This window comes from Xyrauchen texanus, chromosome 29, assembly GCF_025860055.1.
Source record: "Xyrauchen texanus isolate HMW12.3.18 chromosome 29, RBS_HiC_50CHRs, whole genome shotgun sequence".
Taxonomy (NCBI): Eukaryota; Metazoa; Chordata; class Actinopteri; order Cypriniformes; family Catostomidae; genus Xyrauchen; species Xyrauchen texanus.
This window is the reverse complement of record NC_068304.1, coordinates 3,558,810-3,584,270: the sequence shown is the minus strand read 5'-3', so window position 1 is coordinate 3,584,270 and position 25,461 is coordinate 3,558,810. Positions and strand designations below refer to the sequence as shown.

General features: G+C 37.5%; 2 protein-coding genes across 2 annotated transcripts; both read left to right on the top strand.

Moving 5' to 3' along the window:
- The first annotated feature begins 457 nt into the window (after nucleotides 1–457).
- On the top strand, nucleotides 458–9,216 carry cenpn (centromere protein N). The gene is made up of 10 exons (XM_052097482.1): nucleotides 458–721; nucleotides 1,382–1,427; nucleotides 1,573–1,632; nucleotides 1,713–1,786; nucleotides 2,006–2,179; nucleotides 2,376–2,477; nucleotides 4,501–4,555; nucleotides 6,136–6,245; nucleotides 6,384–6,507; nucleotides 8,818–9,216. The coding sequence occupies exons 1-10, from the start codon at nucleotides 551–553 to the stop codon at nucleotides 8,937–8,939; spliced, it is 1,038 nt and encodes a 345-aa protein (XP_051953442.1). The 5' UTR covers nucleotides 458–550; the 3' UTR covers nucleotides 8,940–9,216.
- Nucleotides 9,217–13,579: 4,363 nt separating this feature from the next.
- On the top strand, nucleotides 13,580–24,880 carry atmin (ATM interactor). The gene is made up of 4 exons (XM_052097480.1): nucleotides 13,580–13,828; nucleotides 19,294–19,419; nucleotides 20,828–21,027; nucleotides 21,248–24,880. Exons 1-4 carry the CDS (start codon nucleotides 13,610–13,612, stop codon nucleotides 22,965–22,967), a joined length of 2,265 nt encoding a protein of 754 aa, XP_051953440.1. The 5' UTR covers nucleotides 13,580–13,609; the 3' UTR covers nucleotides 22,968–24,880.
- Nucleotides 24,881–25,461: the final 581 nt, after the last annotated feature.

The following is a 25,461-nucleotide window of genomic DNA, read 5'->3' as shown; positions in this document are numbered from 1 at the left end:
GTAACACATCATAAGAAAGTGTTTCACCGCTGTTCAAATGCACTTTTGATCGCATCATTTATATGTATAAATGTTTTCCATCTGAAAGGACTAAATATTAAATGAAACAAATGACAATAAAATGCAAAGTAATCTCTTCAGTAATCAAAATACTTTTTTGAACGTAACTGTATTCTAAGTAACCATGTATTCTAAATAAATTTTAATTGTAACTGTAGTGGTATACAGCTACTTATATTTTGTATTTTAAATACATAATCCCGTTACATGTATTCCGTTACTCCTCAACCCTGTGTGTGTATATATATATATATATATATATGTGTGTGTGTGTGTGTTAGTAAGAGCTGTTCCACGCTCCAGTCCAGTTGGTGGCTGTAATGCACTAAAAGATTGTTTGCCAACCGACAAAAAAAAAAGAAAGAAGAACACAGGAACTTCCGGTTAAGCCCTCTGTTTGATTTCTGGCGGTTTGTTTTATATCTAGAACATGAACGATACAACAATAAATTAATATTAACTTTTAACCACTACTCTGTTCGTCCAAACGATGGACGAACAAGCTAAAAATACTTTACAACGGATATTCCGGAAAATACCGAGTAAAAAGATAGAAAATATTCTGAAAAACTGGAATTGTTTATCAGTGGATCAGCTGCGCGCTCTGGATTACACGAGACCCAAATGGATGTTGATAGAACACGTCATCAGCTTCTGTGAGGTCAGATGCATTCACTAAATTATCATTTATAAATCATAATAATCGTTTATTAAGCGTCATCAGCGTCTGTGAGGTCCGATACATTCACTAAATGATCATTTATAAATCATAATCGTTTATTAAACGTCATCAGCTTTTGTGAGCTGAGATATATTCACTCATTTGTAAAACATAATTATTTGGAAAACATGGTCAGATTATGTATGATCAGATACATAAAGTAAATAATTAATACTTATTGAATATTACCATACAGTTACCCGTCAACATTTTCTGTTGAGACTGACTCCAGTCATTTTTGGGTGTGTCAAATGTCCAAAGTGTCATAAAATTTTGAAGTTGAACTTGAAAATTTTCCTTCAAGTATTTTAGTATTTTCCTCTGACCTACTCATAAACCAGCAGATGGATATTCTTGAAGCTCTGTCCTCTGTTACCATAAAGTAGGCAAGAACTTTTCAGAAAGTTGACATTTGAAACATGTTATGAAGTTGAAATATTGTTTGCACTCAGTTCTCATACAATTTTGAGTAAGTCATGAATTATTAACATGATTGTTTTTGAGCTGTTAAATTGAAATCGGGACCCCAAACAGAAGGTAAAGCATAGCATTGTAAGGTTGCAGGTTGTGATAATCTCTCTCTCTCTCTCTGTATTGTAGGAGAATAGACTAAGCCTGAAGCATGTCACTAATTTGGAAATGATCTGTGAGTAAAATAGTTTGTTGTTGTTGTAACATTCCTTGTAATCTGTTTTAATCAACTTATAATTTCTAATTCATAATGTTCCTGAACACAATTCTGTCCTTTAAAAACATTTTAAATGTATTATTGGTCATTTTCTACCATTTAGATCAAATAGAAAATCCTGATCATGGAACCTGGCACGCATGTCAGCTGATTGAGGCACAGGGTAAATAGTTTGGTTAATGTAAAGGACACTATGTGGTAGATTTAACAAGTCATTGACTCTAATTCTTCTCCTCTCCACAGATGATGCACTTTGTGTGGAGCTGACGCAGTTTAAAGAACAATTTAAAGCACATTTACACGGGGTCATCCGAAATGTAATAACACACAACTTTTGTTGCATTCAAGCTTTCAAAACCAACTTAATAGAATTATTATTATTTTTTTAATTATGACCGTTCAAAGTGATATTGCACTTGTTTAACTGTACTCGTCGTGTGTACTCTAGTCAATAAACTCATTTCTTTGATATATTTTTCTGCAGAAAGCCAGTGTGGCCTGTTGACTAAAAAAAACTTTTGATTTTGCTTTTCAAGATTTCCATTAAGATAAAGAAACATGAGGATGAGGCTTTATGGATTCGGATTGCCTGGGGAGACAACTTCAGCAAACCCAATCACCTCAAGCCAACATATGTTGTGCACCATCTGCACACCTCCTATGTGTTCTTCTCCAACCTCATGGCCAAACACAAGCTCTTTCTGTATCAGGTGACTTTTCTTAACACTGGCAATCTCTCTTTTCGGTTTCCCTTGCCTTCTCATTGGATAGAAAATGTGATGTAATTTATGTAAACGTACTACTCTAGCAGTCTGTGGATGCGGCATCTTGGTAAACTTGTGGTCTCCCTCTAAATTACTTGACAGATTTTGTTGTCTGTCTGTCTGGTGTTGTTCTCTCACATAGGCTTTAGTAGTGGCCACTAAACACGGCTTCATGAAGGACGCCCACCTGAGCACCAGGAGTCTCACTGCAATGAGGAACCTGCTTCTGAGACGATATCAGCAGGTAAGATTCATCCAAACCTCTTTCTGCTTGCATGCATTTCAAATTAGTCATTTTGCACTTAAGACCTATTTGGACGGGATTAATGTTTAGATGGGGAAGTTGGGTAGTGTACTGTAATTATTATCAGAGTTTCTCCATGATTATAATCCTGTGTGAATCGTTCATGACAATAATTTTTCCAGAATTGTTTTATGGACTGCTCATTGCCATGCCGGTACAGATTATGCTGTCTAGTACCTTCTATAAAAAGTCTGGTAAAAATAATCCCTGTTAATACTAATCCCTTCCATGACAAGACAATCATTGTTTTGTCCATATCAAATTATTTAAAAATACATTGCAGATGCAATTCACTCAGAACAATTACTTGAATTCTCCTCTTCTATGATGAATATGTTTTCAAGTTCTGAGTTAAGAGTCATTTTGATCATTTTTACTTTAAGCACCAGATAAAAACAAACTATCATGTAACCGTCCGGAGACAGTGAAAAATCTCAAAGTCTCAAAAGTGGACATTTTTGAAAAAAAAAAAAAAAAAAATGCTGGCATGAGTAGTGCAGAATAATCTTTTATTTTTATTTCTTAAAAAATAAGCAATGAAACAGTTTTATTTATAAATATGATTAATTTTTGAAAAAATTTTGTCAACCACAGAAAAGTCATGCGGTGTAACCAACATGGTGGTAGCCATTTTGCTGGCATGTGACAAAATAAATAATACATAAATTACAGAGGACTGCTTTGCACCCCGACTGTGTGAAGTAATAAAAAAAAAAAAAAAAAAGATTTTGTCATATCATTATATTTCAATATATATATATTTTTTTTTTTATCACCTCAGACTTATTTGTCATGACCCATATACATATTTAAATGACAAAGACATTAATCGAACATGCATTGGTTCAACAGATGGAAAACAGTCACATTTGGCCTAACCTTAGTTAAATTAAATAAACATTTGCAGAGATATTTCCATGTCACATAAAAGCTTTTATTTTTGCAAGAAGACCAAACGGCTGAATTAAAAATATGCTGTTCACATAATCTTGTGTGTGTGTGTCTTTGTTTGGATTTTCAGCTAAATAATGTGATTTGTGTCTTATTGGTCCATGAAGATGAACTGAAACATTCACAACTTGCATTTCTGTAAACATTAGGAAGACTTACCGTGCGTTCAGACCAGAGGCGGCGAGAGCGTCAAAATTCGCTCTGGCTGCCCTGCCAACAACGCTATCGAAAATTCGTGGATGCTCTGACGTATTTGAATTAGCGGCAACGTTCAATGAGAATGTTTGGTTGTGTGAACTATATTTAAAGGGGCCACAAAACATCCAGACATGTCAACCGGTATCTTTTTGACGACATATCACAAGTAGCGTATATCCTCATGAAATATTTTTAGATGGTATTATATAAACCATAATATCCACTTCATCAACTCACCTGGCACACTAACAATTTCAGACACCTTTGTCCACTCATCGTTTTTTTTTTTTTATTTATATCCCTGTAAGCAAACGGGGACAGATCAAATATTACGGGAAAACCCCCCACGGCAATAATCAGTTTCTACTCGGAACTAATGTTTGGTGGGAACCAAAGTTTACACGGTTGTGTTCGCTAGACTTTGCTAGAGCGGAGCACTTCTATATTCTAATAGGTTGCCGCCGAACCATGTCAAAGCTCATTACCATAATGTTGGTTGCACTTGAACTTTCCTCTGACGCCCACACCGCCTAAGACTCGCCGCGCCGCTTCTAGTCGCCGAGAGACGCTGGCTGTCATAGAAAATGAATGACTTCCGGTCGATTTGACGCTCTCGACGCCTCAGGTCTGAACGCACAGTTAGGAAATCATTAGGGACATATACAAATATTGTAGAATTTTGTCCAAAGTACTGTTGTGTTTTCAATGTAACAGCATGTTCCTGTTTTGTAGTTTTGCGCTACACAATGCGTGTTTGCTAAAACTAAAATAACTTTTTATTTACTGTTTTTTATTATTTATTTTTTTCTGACAGGTTTTCCCAAATACTCACTCAAGGATCCTACAGGAAAGAAACACTCTTCCATCCCGTATGTACCTGTTTTGATTATTGTACACTTCCAATTATAGTGTTTTTAAAACATGTTTACATCCTGTCAACATCTAACAACAAATCTTTACTTAAATTAATATTTTACTCAATTTACTGCACTCCTCTTCTCTGAGCTCTGGTTGGTCTTTGAAATGTAATGACAGTTCATTTGATGTTAGGACAAGCTGTTTTACAATATGGAAATACTCATAACGTTTGCAAAAGAATATAACAATTAAATGTAATGTGCTGCGGAAAAACACCTCTAACCATATTGAACAGCACAAACAATCTGTCTAAGCACCTGAAAAACAACCTGCCCACATCAAACGAATATGAAATTCGCTGTCAACTTTTTCTTAATCAATTTTATTGATTACTTGTAGCAGCCATAATTGAGATGTACAACAGCGATTGAGATCTGTTAATCTTTATCTATACATCTTTAGGTACCTAGCGATTAGTGCTGTCAATAGATTGCTTTTTTTAATCATAATTAATCTCATAATTTTTCATTGTTAATCTCAGATTTTAAAAGTGGGAAATATTACTCTGTATATACTTATTTCCTATCATAATGCATTTATTTGTTCTTTGGAAAGAACAACACAATACAGTATGTAACAAAAATGCTTTATTAAAATTTTCCAAACTCCACAGTATAAAGACGAAAATTCACAAAAATAGTCATATGATTAATTTCCCAAAGTCTAACTGGGGTGTTGATTGATTGAAAGAACTAGTATCCATTGCAATGTGCATTAAACCCTCATTTAATATGAATCAGTCGGTAGGCTGACTTTTTACTTCAGATTTGGAAAGCTCATGATTCGTGTCAGGACATCCGGCACTGCATGGAACTCCAGATGAGAAGCGCTTCTTGTTCTGCTTTTAGTGCTGGCACTTCCAATATTAAGATAATTCATCCGAACTGTCCGGTGATCATTAGCTGACACTTCAAAAGCTCGGTGGCAACGGGTTCGAAGTTGAAATTATATGAAATCTGAGCAGAGCATCAACGGGGTGAAAAACTAGCTGCACAGCAGACTTGTTAGAATTGACATGCTTATGTGATAAAATACTGACTTAGAAAGATGTGTGAAGGACTTTAGTAAAGTCCCTTCAGCATTAGAGGTTCTTTCTCCAGCACTTGATCACTGGCACAGACTCGCTGTTCTGGGATTGAGTGTAATATCCCAACTAAACACATCACATAGGCCCCGCCCTCTAACAGTGTTTACAACAAGCTGAATAAAATGTCAGAATGTAATGTCAAATCGGTACATGTCTTGATCACGATGAAGAAATATTGAACGTGTTAAATGTTTGAAATTAATCGCAGCACTGACAGCACTAATATATATAGATTGAAGACTTATACAGACTCTGTTTCATACCTGTGTCTGTAATAACGTTCTTGGTATTGAGTAGTAAACATATAATAAATACTAAACCATATGTAACATCACTGTAAAATGTGTAGAGGGAGTGAACAGTTTTATAGCACTTTAAAAAAAACTTACTTAGACTTGCTTAAATAATCTGTATATTTAAACAGTTTTGCTGGTCTTTTTACAGATCCATGTATTGAAAAGGAACACGCTGAGCATGAAGAGATGAGACATCAGATGGCCTATGAGGCATTTGGACACGGCCCTCTGCCAAATCTCGAAACAGCAGTTTATAGGGTATGAGGCTCAACTACACCTGATCTCACGTCAACTTCTTTAGATGAGCCGTTTGTTGTTTATTTCATTAAAACCAAATGCACTCCTAAACGGGCTGTTTGACATTTGCAAATGGGCTCATGTGTGTTTTTCTCCCAGCTGGAGACGAGGTTCAGAGGGAATGTCAACAACACCCTCAGTGATCGAGAGGAGTTCTTCAGAGGGGTTGTAAAGTTCTCAAGCAGCAGTCTGCTCGAGTCCTTGCGTCACTGTGTTGCTTCAGGTGAGACCGGAGTTATCATCAACAAAAACTAAAAATATTCCGTTAACTGAAATAAAAATGAAAATATAATTGGAAAAAAATACATTTCCATGACCCCAAAACTAAAATTTTTACCAGTTTTAGTTTTTTTTTGTATATGGTATATTATAAAATGTGAACCCTTTGCATCCCAATTTCATTAAACGTGAAAATGCCAATAGACAGCCATAAAAAAATAACTCTGTTAAACATATTTAAAGGAAATCAGTTAACACATTAACCTTGGCAGCCCTAAAATACTAAATCTAAATTAAAAACCAATACTCATGGTGTGAACTAAATTAAATTGAAAGGACAAATTAAAAATAAAATAGAAACTGAAACTTAAAAACTCAAAACAATGATAGTCCTGGGTGAGACATGTAAAATACTTTTTACTTGACAGAGAAGTCCAAATAAAGTCCCTTTTCTTGTGCAGTACAGAAGACCCGCAGATTATGAACATAAAGAGCATTTGACAATAACTGTTACCATCCAAATTGTGAATTTAATTTCTTATATAAAAAACGCACACACAATGGGCTTCATTCATGAAACTTTCGTAAAAATATACGAGTACATTCGGAGTAATTTGTGCATAAAATTGACCTCCTCAAAAATGTAAATAAAAGAATTTAAGGTATAAAATAAAGATTTAAGGTAAATTATGATGTAATGGTGATATACTTGCCTTGCAACTGTAAGAATCTTCAGAGAAATGAATGTAATACATGATTCTTTGACCGAAACGCTGTCAGTTAATAAAGATTGGCAAGCTAAATGACTAAATGGGGCTCTTTCTATTTTTGGTGGAATTGTGAATGCATCTGCCCATGACATGTTTATTTATAGGTTTAACAGCATTAACATTAATCATACATTATCAACTGAACAGGATTTATTAATGCCTACAGTATTAGTGAAACCTAAATTATAGAGCTTATATCAACAGAAGCAACTGTCCAACCGATCAAATTAGATGACATTCATTTTGTTTTTGAGCAAATGCCAAGCATGCTAAAAAACGTTAGAAAATGTACATACATTTGTTAGGAATACACTACACTTTGAAGAAATAAATGCTAGCATCAAAGAAATGTTTTCAATTAACTTCTGAGGAAATTGTAGCCAATAGTGATTAGTTATTTTTTCTGCGGACACACACACATATATATTTTGATGGAGAAATGATGTGAATATACAATACAAAGACAAAGGCAGCATAAAGGTAATCCATAAGACTCCAGTGGTGATCTTATCAGTTTTGAGTGAGAACAGACCAAAATTTTACTATACATCTTGCCATTGCACTCTCTAACCACGATCATGACAATTTTCACAAATGAAAATTTTCATAATTTACTCACCCTCATGCCATGCCAGATGTGTGTGACTTTCTTTCTTCTGCTGAACACAAATTATGATTATTAGAAGAATATCTCAGCTCTGTAGGTCCATATATCAAATTAATAGTAACCAGAACTGTCAATCTTCAAAATTCACATAAAGGCATCACAAAAGTGATCTATATGACTCCAGTGTTTAAATCCATGTCTTCAAAAGTGATATGATAGATGTGGGTGAGAAACAGATCAATATTTAAGTCCTTTTTTTTTTTCTCTCTCATTAAAATCTCCATCTATCACCAGCCCTGTTCATTAGGCGATATGTACTAAGAATATGAATTTCTGAAAAACAGGAGAAGATTGTGAAAGTGGAGATTTATGGTAAAAAGGACTTAAATGTTAATCTGGTTCTTATCCACAGCTATCATATCGCTTCTGAAATATATAGATTTAACCACTGGAGATGTATGGATTGCTTTTATGTTTCCTTTGGGATTTTTGGAGCTACAAAGTTCTGATCACCATTCACTTGCATTATATGGACCTACAGAGCTGAGATGTGTTTCTAAAAATCTTTGTGTTCAACAGAAGTCTGTCATTCACATCTGGGATGGCATGAGGGTGAGTAAATGATGAGAGAATTAAAATTTTTGGGTGAAATATTCCTTGACCTACTATTTGATTAATGCAAGTAATGCATGCTATGTGAATTCAATGCATGAAATATATAGACCAACACTTACCGTATGCAGTGTGATAGTTGAGGCAGTCCAGCTTCTTCTTATTATACTGTAGATATATTGCATATGACCACCAGGTGGAGTCACAAGATCTGACTTTTACCTTTATCGGCCCTTGCCTCTCAGGCAGACCTGAATTACTGAACTGACACCTACAGTTTGCAGTCACTAAATAATGTCTCACTTTCTCACTGTTTTTTTGCCAGGCATGGCTGAAGGCCCTGTCACTCCTCTGCTGTCTGCCATCACCCAGAGAGGGAGGAACCATTTTGTTATCACAGACAAAGGCCCAGCTGTTGCCAGCGAAGCATCTGCACAAAAAGCCTGATGACAATAAAGGCTGTGGACACAGATGTTCAATACAGCAGTGACGTAATTACATGAGAATATACTCTGCAACCTGAAAACTTTAGAGCATCTATGTGTATTGTCTCAATTGTTGTCAGAAATGTCCCTGGAACGTTTCTGTAATAGTGATTACTGCTCCATCAGTATGAGAGATCATTTTTACATTTTAATTTTAGTAATACACATGTATTACATTTTTAACCTGACAGTTAAAATTATTTTAAATAAAGGTTTGATACAATAAAAATTTATATTTTCCCACATTAATATTTTCAATAGTACTGTGTTTCTAATTGCTTATTGCTAGCTCTGTTGAGCTCTTTGATGGCAAAGCATCTTCCACTGTAGACAGCCTCAAACCATTGCATCACGTCAAGACGTCATTGTTACTACAATAAAACTGTGGTAACCAGTTGGTGCCAGATGGGCTGGTTTGAGTATTTCTGGGATTTTCACACAAGAGTCTCTAGAATTTACTCAGAATGGTGCCAAAAACATCCAGTGAGCAGCAGTTCTGTGGATGGAAATGTCTTGTTGATGAGAGAGGTCAACAGAGAATGGACAGACTGGTTCAAACTGACAAAGTTTACGGTAACTCAGATAACTGCTCTGTACAATTTTGGTGATGAGAATATAATCTCAGAATGCTTTTCTGAGATGTGGGTTGGCGCTGTTTCGGCGGCACAAGGGGGACCTACACAATATTAGCCATGTGGTTATGTTATGGCTGATCATGTGTATATATATATATGCACACACTGGCGGCCAAACATTTGGAACAATGTTTCGCATGGAAAGTAATTGGTACTTTTATTCACCAAAGAGGCATTCAACTGATCACAATGTATAGTCAGGACATTAATAATGTGAAAAATGACTTTCAATTTGAACAAAATGTTCAGAACTTCCTCATCTACTTCTCATCAAAAATCCTCCACGTGCATCAATGACAGCTTTGCAGATCTTTGGCATTCTAGCTGTCAGTTTGTTAAGATTCTCAGGAGACATTTCACCACACACTTCCTGTAGCACTTGATATACAGTCAGGGCTGGACTGGTAATCTGGCATACCAGGCTTTTTCCCGGTGGTCCGATCAGGGGCATAATGGCCATCGAGAACCGAGCAGGCCGGTGGTTGGACCGCGGAATGGGCCGCGATAAGCAACAAGGAGCTGCCGTATTATGCAGAACGGACCACAAAACGGCGCCGCGATATGCAGAAGAGGACAGAGGTATTTTTTTTACAAAAAGTGAAGCACTGTAACTCTAACCTTTTCTTTGTGTGTTTGTTTCAAAAGTGGCTTTTTCTTTGCAATTCTTCCCATAAGTCCTGCACCCCTGAGTCTTCTCTTTACTGTTGTACATGAAACTGCTGTTGAGCGGGTAGAATTAAATGAAGCTGTCAACTGAGGACATGTGAGGCGTCTATTTCTAAAACTAGAGACTCTGATGTTCTTCCGTCCTCTTGTTTACATCTGGTCTTCCACATCTCTTTCTGTCCTTGTTAGAGCCAGTTGTTCTTTGTCTTTGAAGACTGTAGTGTACATCCTTGAATGAAATCTTCATTTTTTTGGTCATTTCAAGCATTGTATAGACTTCATTCCTCAACACAATGATTGACTGATGAGTTTCTAGAGAAAGCTGTTTATTTATTTTTATTGCCATTTCTGACCTTATATTGACCTTAAGACATGCCAGTCTATTGCATACTGTGGCAACTCAAAAACAAACACAAAGACAATGTTAAACTTAATTTAATGAACCAAATATCTTTCGACTGTGTTTGATATAATGGCAAGTTATTTTCTAGTACCAAATGATCAATTTAGCATGATTACTCAAGGATAAGGTGTTGGAGTGATGGCTGCTGGAAATGGGACCTGTCTAGATTTGATCAGAAATTACCTTTTCAAATAGTGATGGTGCTGTTTTTTACATCAGTAATGTCCTGACTATACTTTGTGATCAGTTGAATGCCACTTTGGTGAATTAAAGTACATATTTCCTTCCGAAACGGCAAAATCTGTACATTATTCCAAACTTTTAGCTGCCTGTGTGTGTGTGTGTATGTATGTATCTATGTGTGTATATATATATACACACACTGCATTCATAAATTATTCAGACCCCTTAATTCTGGGGAAGGCTACAAAAAACTTTTTGGCTGCATTGAAGTTTCCCAAGAGTACAGTGGCCCCCATAATACTTAAATGGAAGAAGTTTGGAACAAACTTCCTAGAGCTATAGCCAAACTGAGCAATTGGGGGAGAAGGGCCTTGGTTAGAGAGGTGAACAAGAACTTTATGGTCACTCAGGTTCAGCTCCAGAGATCATGTGTGGAGATAGGAGAAACTTTCAGAAGGACAACATCACTACAACACTGCACTGATCTGGGATTTATTGCAGAGTTTCCAGACGGAAGCCTCTCCTTAGTGCAAGACATGAAAGCCCACTTGGAATTTGCCAAAAAGCACCTAAAGGACTCTCAGACTGATAGAATCCAGATTATCTGATCTGTTGAAATGAAGATTTAACTGTTTGGCCTCAATTCAAAGCATCATATCTGGAGGAAACCAGGCACCACTCATAACTTGCGCAAAACCATCCCAACGGTGAAGCATGGTGGTAGTAGCATCATGCTGTGTGGGAGTTTTTCAATGGCATGTAGTGGGGGACTGGTCAGAGTTGAAGGAAAACTGAACACAGCAAAATGCAGAAATATCCTTAATGAAAACCTGGTCCAGAGCACTAAGGACCTCAGACTGGGCCAAAGGTTCACCTTCCAACAGGACAATGACCCAAAGCACACAGCCAAGACAATGCAAGAGTGGCTTAGGGACAACTCTTTGAATGCCCTTGAGTGGCCCAACCAGAGACCGGACTTGAACCAAATCGAACATCCCTGGAGAGAACCAACCTGACAGAGCTTGAGAGGATCTGCAGAGAAGAATGGCATAAAATCCACAAATCCAGGTGTGCAAAGCTTGTCACATCATACTAAGAAACACTTAAGGCTGTAATCACTGCCAAAAGTGCTTCAACTAAGTACTGAGTTAAGGGTCTGAATACTTATGTCAGTGTGATATTTCAGTTTTTATTTTTTATAAATTTGCAAAGTATCAAAAATCTTGTTTTTGCATTGTCATTATGGGGTATGGAGTGTAGATTGATTTTAGCATAAGGCTGCAACATAACAAATTGAAAAAAATTAAGGGGTCTGAATACTTTATGAATGCACTGTATATATAAACCAATCAGCATCAACATTAAAACCACCTGCCTAATATTGTGTACGTACCCCTCGGGCTGCCAAAACAGCACCAACCCGCATCTCAGTATAGCATTCAGAGATAATATTCTTCTCATCACACTTGTACAGAGTGGTTATCTGAGTTACTGTAGACTTTGTCAGTTTGAACCAGTCTGGCCATTCTCTGTTGACCTCTCATCAAGACATTTCCATCCACAGAACTGCTGCTCACTGGATGTGTTTTTAGTAAATTCTAGAGACTGTTGTGCAAGAAAATCCCAGGAGATCAGCTGTTACAGAAATACTCAAACCAGCCTATCAGCCATGGCACAAATCAATGAGATCACATTTTTCCCCATTCTGATGGTTGATTGAAGCTCCTGACCCATATCTGCATGATTTTATGCACTGCTGCCACACGATTGGCTGATTAGATAATTGCATGGATGATTGTGGTGCTGTTTTGGCAGCACAAGGGGGACCTACACAATATTAGGCAGGTGGATTTAATGTTGTGGCTGATCAGTATATATATTTCAGTGGTGTACAATTCTTAAAGGGATAGTTCACCCAAAAATGAAAATGCTATCCCAGATGTGTTTGACTTTCTAATGCAGAACACAAATGAAGATTTTTTTTTGTAGAATATCTCAGTTCCGTGGGTCCATACAATGCAAGTGAATGGTGGGCAGTGAGAACAGACCAAAATATAATTCCTTTTTCACTATAAATCTTGACAGCAGTCTCCTTGATGATTGTGATTTCAAGCTTGATTTTGTAAACCTATAGTGCCATCTAGTGCTCTGCACATGCGTCAAGCACTAGGACGTGTAAACGAGCTACAAATCATGATCATCGACAGAGACTGCAATGGCAAGATTTGCTGTGAAAATAAAAGTTATATTTTGATTTGTTTTCACCCAAAACCAACTGGATCGCTTCAGAAGACACTGGAGTTGTATGGATTACTTTTATGATGCCTTTATGTGATATTTGGGACTTCAGAGTTCTGGTCACCATTCACATGCATTGGACCTACATATGTATTATATGTTGACTATTTCATATTTTCATTCCAGAATTCATAAATGTTAGAGAATAACTCAACTCTGACACAGGTTGATAGTGAAGATGGTTATGGATTTCTCTCAAAACAGCCACTATTCCTCGTGAGGTGTCAGAAGACAAACATGGCATTCATGAAATTAATATATTCTATATATTTATGGATTAAAATATCATTTTGAAAAGTACTGATTTAATATCATAATCAGACTGCTGCGCTCATGTGGGCGTATGCTGGTTGCTATGCGACGTCTCCAGGAAGTTAATGGGCGGGCTGTCTTGGTTGCACATCCGGAAGTGTTTGTAGCGTGTGCTGTGCTGTGGTGCGTAGAATCATGGCTGCCTTTGCAGCTAACAATAACAACCGAACCATCAGGCAGCAAAAATGCAGCGAGCAGCCGCCCGCACTGGACAGGGAGCTCATTAAACCCTCCATAACTGAACTGACCAAAGAAGTGCGCACCAACATCCTCTGCACTGTGGAAGGATGCGGGAAGATCCTGCCCAACACTCCAGCACTCAACATGCATCTGGTCAAGTCTCACAGAGTCAAGGTACAACCTTTACACAACCTGTCAGGAACACCAAGTGCTCGTTCATTTCCTCTTCAGTCTTTCTGGTTGTTCCAGGTGTTTCCCTGTATATAAAGAGTCTGAATTTACCTGAGATTTGATTTCGTGCATTTCCAGTCTATTGTGTGTCATTTGCGTCCCTTGTGCTAAATAAAATAAAACATATTGTTATAACAGTGTTAATTACAGTAGCAACTCTTTAATAAAGGGGTCCTCAACAATTGTATACATTTGAGTGTTGCGTTTTATGCCTATAAAATTGTGTATGATAGGCTTCCATATGTACATAATGTAAATAATAAATAACGTACAGCAGTGGTCTGCAACTTTTATGACATAGCAAAAAATACATTATTTTCCTTTAGAGAGACAGACCCTGTCCATGCAGAATATATATATTTTTTTATAAGTTTACTAATAGTAGCCTTGTTTCCCAAAAGCATCTTAAGCCTAAGTAGATCGTAGAATCCATCTTACGATGCATCTTATTTTTGTGGCCAGTTTCCCAAAAACATAACTTAAGTAGTACTTGAAAATGCTTGTAGATTAACAAGTGCTCTGGAGTAATCGCACAGCGCTAAGAACATTGTAAGGACAGATTTATTTAGACCACTGCAGGACAATCACAAAAATTACACATAATACAATTTCAATACCTATAGATGAAATAACTCCCACACAGCGGGAAACTGCGCTTCAGATTTCTTTCGAGCTGCAGATGGTGGAAATGGGCAGCGCTGCAGTTTCAATAATCTTTTAAGCTTTATAGAATGTAATAATGTCTCTTAATGTTTTTTTGTGTTTTTATTTGAATGCCCAATTCCCACTACTTGGCATGTGCTCGTGGTGGCGCGGTTACTCACCTCAATCCGGGTGGTGGAGGACAAGTCTCAGTTGCCTCCACTTCTGAGACAGTCAATCCACACATTTTATCACGTGGCTCGTTGTGCATGACACCGCGGAGTCTCCCAGCATGCTCATGTTAAACTCCTCAACTTACTCACGTAAGCTCAACTTACCATGTGCCTCACTGAGAGCAAAACCCCTAATCACGACTACGAGGAGGTTACCCCATGTGACTCTACCCATGAGACCTGGCTGGAGTCACTGCACACACCCTGGATTTGAACTTGCGACACCAGGGGTGCTAGTCAGTGTCAATACTTGCTGAGATTCCCAGGCCCCCAATGTCTGTTAATGTTAATGAAAGTTATTATAAATGGTTTACTGTTAAGAAATTATGTGGGTTATTTTCTGAAATATCAACAAAACAAGTTTAAACTTGGTTCAATGAGCCTGAATGATTATGTCGAATAGGGTTGTCATCGTCCATCGTGATGGCTGACCAACATCACGATGTAGAGCCACCATCGTGATGCCACGCCCCCTTTTGCGAGTCTTGCTAGTGTGACTCACTAATCCTAGTCTCTTCTATAGTTAACCTAAAAACTTTGCAGGGATTGCTCTGTAAACTAAATTGAGAATATAACTAATGCATATATGCTATGGCATATATTACAGTATTTAAAAGAGACGTGACGTGTTAGTCTGTGAAAATACCGTGTCAGGCAGGCTACACAAATATTGATCTGGACATTGTTAGCTTCTTGTCTTTTTTTTGCATGTCTTACACTGTACATTTAGATTAAAATATGTTATGTTGTAGGATACAAGAAAATAGCCTTTATTAATGAATTATTAGTAGTTGTAGTGTCTCAGAAAATCTTGCTCATTGTCACATAGCTCTTGTATACACTGAAGCAGCAGTTTAAGATAAACCCAGACCAGCGAACGTCAAATAACTTTTGTCTGGTTAATACTTTTAAAGAAAAATTTCCTTGGCCATAAATCCATAATATCAAATCAAATGAAAGAAACAAGGTGAATATGAATAACACACATTTATTAAAACATAGAAGAACAACAAATAAAGAACAAGAAAACAGGAACAACACTCAGACCGAAACTCGGCATTAACATTTCACTTATAATTAGCAGCACAATTAACTTCAGCACAGGCTACAAAATAAATTATGTTATTGAAATATTGTAAAGTGGTCATATGAACTACACAAATGAACGTTTAAAAAATAATATGCAAAATCGAATAGCTCCGCAACGGATGGCGAAAAATGCGTAAAGAAGTCTAATATCTTTCACCATAGACCATGTTTAAATTTCGATGTTTCTGGCCAGAAATACAAACATATTCACTTTATCTGGTTTTAATAAGCTGCGGATTGGAGTAACTACACTACCCGTGTACAGTGTATGCTGAAGACCAGCTCTGATGGAGTACTGGTAGCACATATGCACAGATATTTCCGTGCTAATCTTGCCATGAGCGGAAACCTTTTGTCGATTCGTTTTCACCAAGTCAGCGGGTCCTCTTCCCCATCAATGGCCATTTCCTGCAGGTACATGGTCATTTCTGCCTCGACCTTTTGCTCATCAGTGAGTAAAATAACGAAATTATAGTTTTTAAGTGGAAAATAGTATTTATGTAAAGATATATATTAAAATAAAAAGTGCACAACTCTTCTTAAGTGAAAGCTAAAAAAAAAAAATGCTTCACGTGTCGTGCAACCTACTGATAAAGCGCCGATGAGTCATTAGTTGGGTTAGTAAAATAACGAAATTATTATTTTTCTTATAATTTTTGAAAATTATATGAAATTATATAATCCACCCCAACCCCCATCCCCCTGCCCCACCCCACCCCACCGATGATATCATCGTCCATCGCGATGTTTTACTGTCAACATCGTCAACTGCCAATTTAGGGGACATCGCCCAACCCTAATGTCGAACATGTAACAGGTTGATGAATACACATCCTCACGTGTTTAACTTCTAAAGCCTAAGAATCTGTGTACTTAGAAATGAAAACTACCATCAGACATACAATATATCTTAACTGCTTAAATGATTAACCCACATACAATAAATAATAATATTCTTACTTCAGTATGATCATATTCCATATCAAAACTTAAAAACAGCCATTTTCGATAGGACATTATTATTTACTGCATTCAAAATAAATGCTAAGAATTTTTGCAGTATGACATTATTTTTATTGACTTATCCTTTCACAAACTACTGTCCATGTGCTGCAGTGGTGGAGACGGGATCCGTTCCTCCTGTTACATCGTATATGGTGGCCTTGATCAGATAAGATCATTGTTAGATCATATTTGACTTCATATCGGTCTCAGCGACAGCACTTTGGAAATTAAAAACAGCTGTTTGCGATCAGAGTTTGCGTGATTTCTTCATTAAAAAAAAGTTCATATCCACAAACAGCTGCGGGTCAAATGTGTCTAATAGAGCAGACGTGATGATGGTGACCCATGAATTATCATCATTTATGCTTTTTCTGATGCTACGAATTTGAAGAAGCCATAATCTGTTGAAAACAGGGTGTTTCGACCCCACAAACAGCACTTTTTTGGTATGACATTCGTAACATTCGTAAAATCGCTCGTAGAAAACGTTCTTAATCACTTAAGATCAATCGTTATTGGGAAATGAGGCAATGGTGTCTTCATCTCATGTGAGTGATCAATTTTATACATATATTTCAAAATTACTGCTCATTTCATTGAGTAAAATTGCGTAATGAGGAAAACAATGACTGAGTGCACCTTGATATATGTGGATATGAGTCGCCGGCTTGTGTGTGTGGAACGTTAAGGACTGTTTGTTCCATCTTAATCTCAGTGGTAACTTTATTTACAACAGGCAAGTAAGCTGTTGTTCTGAAAGCAAAAATCAACTAATAATAAAATAAACTGTAGGCTGTCATCAGCTCAACCGCACAGCGGCGCAACCAACGCAAAACAAATGCATTTACTCACGCGACCCTCTACTGCAGTGCTGTAAATGCAAACAATTTCAATTTAAAATCAGTTCAAGTAAAAGGCTGTGCCAAGGGAAAGCTACTGTGTTGCATAAATACTTAACACTTTAATATACTGTTTTAATTGTTTTATTTTTTCACATTGCAAATGAGAATTGGGGGTAAATTGTGCTTAACTGTCATGACAACAATGTAAAAAATCATATATTTACTATAAAAATAGGCTTCATTTCCTCTTGTCAGTCAGTCACATTTATTTTTAAAGCAACAAATGTTGACCAAAAAAGATTTAAGATGAAACTATTTAAAAATAAATATAGCATTGCAAATTTCACCATAAAAACACAATGGACAAAGATGAATTAACCCTACACACAGGACAATAAGAGTAATAATGCTAAGTCGCACCGTTTCATATGATACAGAAAACGAGTTAGTTTTAAGAAGTGATTTAAAAACATCAAGAGTTGGAGAGGATTTAATATGAAGAGGCAAATTGTACACCCTTCCATTTATACTTGACCTGGCAACAGTCATCTGCAATCTATTTGATGACTGTAGTGGCCTTGTGGTCTGATATTGAGAAAGAAGAGGTGGAAATACAATGCGGTGCCAAGCCATGCGAGCCCTAATAAACAAATAAAACTTTGAACTGGATCCTGTTTTGAACAGTGAGGAGAAGCCAGCACAGGTGAAACACAAGTTCCATTCAGAAGCCGTGCAGCAGCATCTTGAACCAGCTGAAGGCGTGACCGAGAGCATTGAAAAACTCCCAAGTAGAGTGCAAAAAGCTACTATCGACACCGATGAAACCAGTATATTGGTTTAACTCTAGTTACAATCACAAACCACAGAGAACAAATACCTCCTGAATGTGCTTTGGTATAAAGGGAGGGCACACTGACCGCGCATTCCAGGGGATGTTAAATATCTCCTATCAGCCTCCTTGCCAACTCTACTGTGCGTTGAATGAGAGTAACTAAACCCCAGTCTGCAACACAGGATGAGGCACAGGCATGGAGAGCTGATGCATTATTTAGCAGTGCAGTTGAAGTGCATTCTTTCTGATGGCCTTCTGTTTGAGGAACACTTCACCCCCACAACTGCAAAACAGTCCCATTCAGAAACAGAGACTGTGTTTGGTTTAAAAATGACACCGAATTTATTTATGCCCCACAATGTTACATAAATTTCATACTGTTCATATACAGTCAGACTGAGCTGAAAGCTGATTAGGGTGTTTTATGATGGCACTCTCTAGATACGCAGGATATCCCTTAAGCTCCTTAGAGAGATTGCATTTGAATTATAATGGTAATTGCATGCACACCTGCTACAGTTTGAGTTATATTAAACGTGATCTGTCTCACTGATCAGAGTTGAGATGAGCACTGATGAGACTCACATTTTGTGAGGTAAAAACGAATGCATGTTACCTACCCAAAGAAATTACATTTTATGAGCGCACAATAGACATGGCTGAGAAACTTTTATATGGTTTACCTGCCATTCACACAATTCTCATGTCTTCCCTACAAAGTACCATGATTGAAATCTTTTCTCACTTTGTTTTTTATGACTTCAGGAGGGTCTGGTCAACCCTACAATCAGGAAGAACATAAAGGATTCACAGAAGCTCTATTGCTGCCCAATAGAGGGATGCCCAAGAGGACCAAACAGACCCTTTTCTCAATTTTCACTTGTTAAACAGGTACCTGCCATAAACACCCAACCTGGAAAACATTGTTTCTATCTTTGATGTTTCTTTAGTGTAATTAAAAAAATATAGATATTTATATTATTTGACAGCTTGTAGAACCTTGGATATGTAAAATGTATATAGTAGGAATGTCATAAAATGTCGATACATCAATTATTGATTGGCACGTTATTTTCTCGATATGTTTTTGAGGCATCGATATGTGAACATTAGCTGAGATTTATAGCTACACATTGTAAATTTTGGCCCTTTAGCAGTTGAAGTTTTTACAGGAGTTGTGATTCAGCACTGCTCTGTGGGCAGTTACCTGCTTAGCCTGTGATCATGGAGATTTTCGCCAGCAGAACCAGAGACATAGCGTGCTTTATTCATGTTGATATTATGTTATTCGTTTAAACATTTATAACCAAGATATTACTTGCTTTGAGGAAGATAAATAACACTTATTACATACAGTGCTGTGAAAAAGTATTTGCCCCATCCTGATTTCTTCTGTTTTTCTGTATTTTTCATACAAAATTGTATCAGATTCAACATCCTTGTTCAGAGACGCAACCTGAGTAAACACAAAATACAGTTTTCATATATATATATATATATATATATATATATATATATATATATATATATAATTATAATTTTATATATATATATTATAATTTTATATTTTTTTGGTGACCTTCTGGATGAGTTGTTGCTGTGCTCTTGGAGGAATTTTGTAAGGTCGGCCACTTCTGGGAAGGTTCACTACTGTGCCAAGTTTTCTCCATTTGGAGATAAAGGCTCTCACTGTGGTTCTTTGGAGTCCCAGAGCCTTTGAAATGGCTTAGTAACCCTTCCCAGACTGATGTATTTCAATCACCTTTTTCCTCAAAATTTCTGGAATTTCTTTCGGCCTTGGCATAGTGTGCTACTGGGTGAGATCTTTTAGACCACTTGAAAATATAGCTGAAAATATAATATTTAGGTGTTGATTTGATTGAACAGGGCTGGCATTAATCAGACCTGTGTGTGTCTAGTCCAGCGGAAATTATGCACTGATAATTTAATTTTAATGGTTAAACTCGACACATCAAACTAAAAATGCACCATTTATGTGCAGGATTCAAAAGACCAGAGGAATGCAACACAACCACAATCAGACCATCTGACGCATTAGTACATAAACCAACAAATGTATTGCATACAAATCATTATTTTGATTATTGTTTATTTGGGTGCCTTTCTCTGAACATTTTTCTAGATTTCATGTAATTAACTTTTATTTAAAAAATATAAATAATAGACAGCCATAATTTATATTTAATTATATATTTACTTATGTAATTTATATTTAGTTATGTTTACTCGTGTATGGATTTGTTAACTAATATGTTTTCTAATCTTACTAATGGTGTAGCACTTTATGAAGATGCATGCTGAGAAGAAGCACAAATGTTTAAAGTGCAGTAATGGCTACAGCACAGAATGGGACCTGCGGAGGCACGCTGAAGATTGTGGGAGGACGTATAGCTGTACATGTGGTTGTCCTTATGCCAGTAGAGCAGCACTGCTGTCTCATATCTACAGGATGGGCCACGAGGTTCCCAAGGAGCACAGGTACATGGTGTATGCTGTGGAGAAATATGTAGCTATGATTTAAAATGGTAAACGATTATGGTAAAGTTTGTAATGAACAAAACGTGAAAAGGAAAATTGTATGGCCATTTATTAGTAGCCTTCTGTCTTTCAGTTCTAATTGATATGCCATTTTAAGCTGTTTTACTTAATATTTTCATTGAAATTCTAAAGAGGAGCCATTATTTATTTTGTCTTATAGGTATCCACCAGTGAAAAAGAGGAAAATGGAAAGATTGTCAAGCAGTGCAGCAAACGCTATACCCATCAAACAAACATATGAAACGGAGGGAATGGTCCCTATTGAGAAAGTCTCTCTAGCCCCAGACACAGCACAACACATCACTAACCACCCTGGAAACATCCAGAAGCTCCTGCTTCCCAAGCCCAAAATGGCCCTAGTCAACTTCCCTGTCATGCAGCTTGCCCATCTGCCTGTTCTCCTCCCCTCCACAGAAAACAGTGCCTTGAGGTCCTTGGTCTTGGCCATAGATGCACAAGGGTCCGTAAGCACTGTGCACCTTTTACAACCGTCAGTTGTTGCGTTGGTGCCTGATCTGAACGCTAAAACTGTGACTTTCAGAGATACATTCCCTGTACCTAGATCAGGCCCAGAAACCATTAGCACAGGAGTACAGGTCAATCTTGACAATCTTGACAATCCAATGATCGATATTGTATCCAGAAGCAAAAGCACTTCAACAAACATTCAAACCAACATCTCATACCTCAACAGGGGTTCGGATGCCTGTCCAGTGACTGTTCCCACCAACTGTGAGGCCTCAGTGTCTTCTTGCTCTCAGACAGACATCAGTGTAAGCACTCAGATTCAGCTGCCCATCAGCGTGCAAACCCAGACCTTACCATCACGAATCAGAGCCACATCTTCCTTTGGGGCACAGACAGATTTGTTCAGTTTCTCGTCCTTAAATGTTACTCGAGAAACACAGACAAGGTGTTCTGTGGTAGCCCCAGGGGATAAAAGTCAGATGGACCAAGCAATGTGTACAGATTTCTTCGATACTGATACACTCAGCGTCTCCACTCAGACTGCAATGACTGATGCGTCTTTCAGAAATAGTAGTTTAGAAGATCCCATGACCAGCTCTGGATCTGGCCTCTTCGAGGACAAGGCTGGGGCATCCATGTGCTTTGGGGCCCAGACTGACCTTTTACACCAAAACACAGTAGCAGACAACCAAACACAGACCATGATACTTTTCCGTGACCTGGAGAAAATACTGTCAGACAGCATGGCCGGGGCAGCTTCCAGCTGCACTTCAGGTTTAGTTCCAGTGCACGAACCACATCACACTGGCATCGACTTTGATTTCGAGGAGTTCCTTAATGCAACGCACATTCAGACTCAAACGGAAGAAAGCAGCCTGAACGGCCTGAATTCAGAGACTACATTGGAACTCCTAGACATCGAGACACAGACTGACTTCCTGCTCTTCGATAACCTTGGTGATGGACACAACAGCGACGTGGGAACGCGGGGGCAACCAAATGATCTTGAGCTCGAGATGTTCGACACCCAGACGCAGACCGACCTCAACTTCCTGCTCGACACAAGCGGGCACATGCCCCTCGGCAGTATCCTCAGACAGTCTAGTTTCAGCATGAGCACCGAGTCCTCCGACACGGAGACGCAGACTGACATCAGACCTGCTCCGCTGCCTCTGCCCTGCACCCATGATTGTCAGGTCCGGCTCAGCAGTGCCGAAACCCAGACCATCTCCAGTTCCTTTCACAGCCTAGGCCACCTCTTCCACACGAGCAATGAGACCCAGACAGCGGTGGATGACTTTCTATCAGCGGATTTGGCCTGGAACATGGAGTCTCACTTTAGCTCTGTGGAAACCCAAACGTGTGAGGAGCTCATTGCGCTATTTCCACACGCTGAGAAACCCAATAGCTGAGCGCTCCGTCAAGGTGGCAGTTGCTAAAAGGTGGCAGAGTTAAAACATGGTCCTCATCATCTAGAGCACATAGATAATGCCGCATGCTCATAAAAATTTTGAATCTCAGATATTATTCCATAATAAGGTAATGCTTATCTGCCCAGATTGAAAGGTATTTAGAAGATAGACATTTATAGCACTTTATCACCTCAATGTCATTATTTTACTGCTCTAGCTTTATTTTCATTTCAATTAATGATCCTTAAAGTATTTTGTTTGATACAGTAGGTCAGGTTCGAGTCGCTCGTGGGCGTGTGCTGAATACTGACGTTACTACAATTTTGTGTGTGTGAAATTCAAGAAGTCCGATAGAGATAAACATTAATAACATAATTTTATTTAAAAGCCTTGTTTGGCATACTTTCTAGTCTGCTGTTGTTTAAATAACTGGAGTCTTTCTCCATGTGTTTTTTTGTTTGCCTTGGACTGGTTGTTTGCTTTGTGGTATAAAGCAGACTTATATGATGTTTATTAGTGCAATGCTCTAGACCCTCCTAATTCTTGTCACTGTGAGAAAATCCTGGTTTATGACCAAATCCATGCAGATATTTCTTGTAGACTGTTATGGCAAAATAACTTTAAAAATTCTATATATTAAACCAGTTGAACTGGCGTTTTAAAGCAATAGTTCACCCAAAAATGATCATATTCTTATACTCGTGCCATCTCAAAATCATGAGACGTCCTTTAAAAATATCTTTGTTTGCATTTGTGAAAGAAAATCATACAAGACTACATGAGGGTGAGTAAATTATAAATTAATTGGCCTTTTTGGGTGAACTATTCCTTTTAAGTTTTGCACACTTATGCATGTTTCAGTTGTTACATTTCCTTTAAAAACCAGAGCTGAGGCATTGCTTTTATTTACCATGATTTACATTCTGTACTGTGAGTGGTAGATGAAAATATGCACCCCACAAAAGTTTACAGTGAAACAAATATTAAATATTTCTTTGAAAGCATGTATTAATTTTCATATTATATGTATTTAGCCACCTTTAGGTATTTAATTTCCAGTTTACGCATATAACGATTTTTGTTGGTGCCTTCAGTAACAAGTAACCATGCTTTTCTTGAAGTATAATTCCTGATGCTGCTTAATGGAGGAGTAGCAGATTTGCTTTCCTTTTATTGGTGTTTATTTGTGTATGCTTCTTTTGAATGTTTCATCTGTATGTATGTATAAGTGATAAGTGTGACAGCTCATTCACTACTTATTGGCCTTTCTGCACAAAATATAAAAGCCAACCATAGCCTCATTGTCATTCAGTGTATATTAACCATTAATTGTATGTTATGCAGTGTTTTAGCTCACATTTCTCTTCGTTTGTACTCTAGTACTCTATATAGTGGAATTTCGACAACAAGTAGAATGTAAGTGACACTGTGTCTTTTCACTGTACAATATTAAGTTGGCTGCTTCTCAGCATTGTAACCGCTAAAGAATTATTAGTGTTTCCGTGCATAACTCTAGGGACTCTCATATTCAACCACTACACATTAAAATGTATTATTTAGATCTGAAATTAGATGATGCAAATGAATACAGGATCATTATATTTAGGTAATGATGATGTCATCATAGTAAAAGCAATAGCTATAGAAAACTTGAAAGAGTCCAGCTAAGCTCAAGTGTTTCTCTGTTAAGAATACATGCAGTTTTTTCATGCCAAGAATATATTTTCAGTTGCTTTTATTTTGCCATTATAAACGTATGTGTCTTATGTAACTTGGTATGAGACATTATTTATAATTATGTATATTATTAATGCTATATAATTCTGTAAATTGTTTAGGGGCTGGCCGTGTGTAACTTTTGAACCTTTGTTATGTTTAATATGCTGCTGAACCTCAAAATAATAAAATTCAAACGGCAGAGAACATTTTTATGGGTCATTAATAGAGTCAAGCATAATATCAATGTTTATATTACACCAACACCATAGTTAGATTTTCTTTTCTTCTCTGTTAGAATGGACATTCAAAATGACAACAATTTAATAATTGTCCTGAGGGGTATTCCAGAAAGCAATGTTAACTTACCGGTACATAAACCCTGAACTCTCGGTTGATTAACACAAAACTTACTTGCTTATGTGGGTTCCAGAGCACCTGCGCGGGGTTTGTTCACTCAACCATTAGTTTCAAATGTCTCTGTTATGTACATAACCTCGGTTCCCTGAGACGAAGAGAACAAGACATTGTGTAGTAACGCATATGGGGAGTGCCTTCATACATGACCTATTTGAAACATCTCTATAATAACGGCAATATTCTAATATTGGCTTTGGTGTTTGAGTCCCACCTGTTTTGGCACAAAACTGACCGTTATAGGAACAGGTGCACAGACACCATTTCCTCCGAATTTCTGACTGAGAACAAGGAGCGCATCGCTCATTCCTCAAGAACTCTTGAGTCTTGTAGTGCAGCTAGCGTTCACAATGTCTCGTTC

Bases quoted from the DNA above. Each gene is read 5' to 3' on its own strand.
- cenpn (XM_052097482.1), top strand. From the start codon at position 551: ATGGACGAACAAGCTAAAAATACTTTACAACGGATATTCCGGAAAATA. The intron at 4,556-6,135 runs GTATGTACCTGT...GTCTTTTTACAG, and splicing joins AAGAAACACTCTTCCATCCC to ATCCATGTATTGAAAAGGAA. The intron at 6,246-6,383 runs GTATGAGGCTCA...TTTTTCTCCCAG, and splicing joins TCGAAACAGCAGTTTATAGG to CTGGAGACGAGGTTCAGAGG.
- atmin (XM_052097480.1), top strand. From the start codon at position 13,610: ATGGCTGCCTTTGCAGCTAACAATAACAACCGAACCATCAGGCAGCAA. The intron at 13,829-19,293 runs GTACAACCTTTA...TTATGACTTCAG, and splicing joins TCAAGTCTCACAGAGTCAAG to GAGGGTCTGGTCAACCCTAC. The intron at 21,028-21,247 runs GTACATGGTGTA...TTTGTCTTATAG, and splicing joins GAGGTTCCCAAGGAGCACAG to GTATCCACCAGTGAAAAAGA.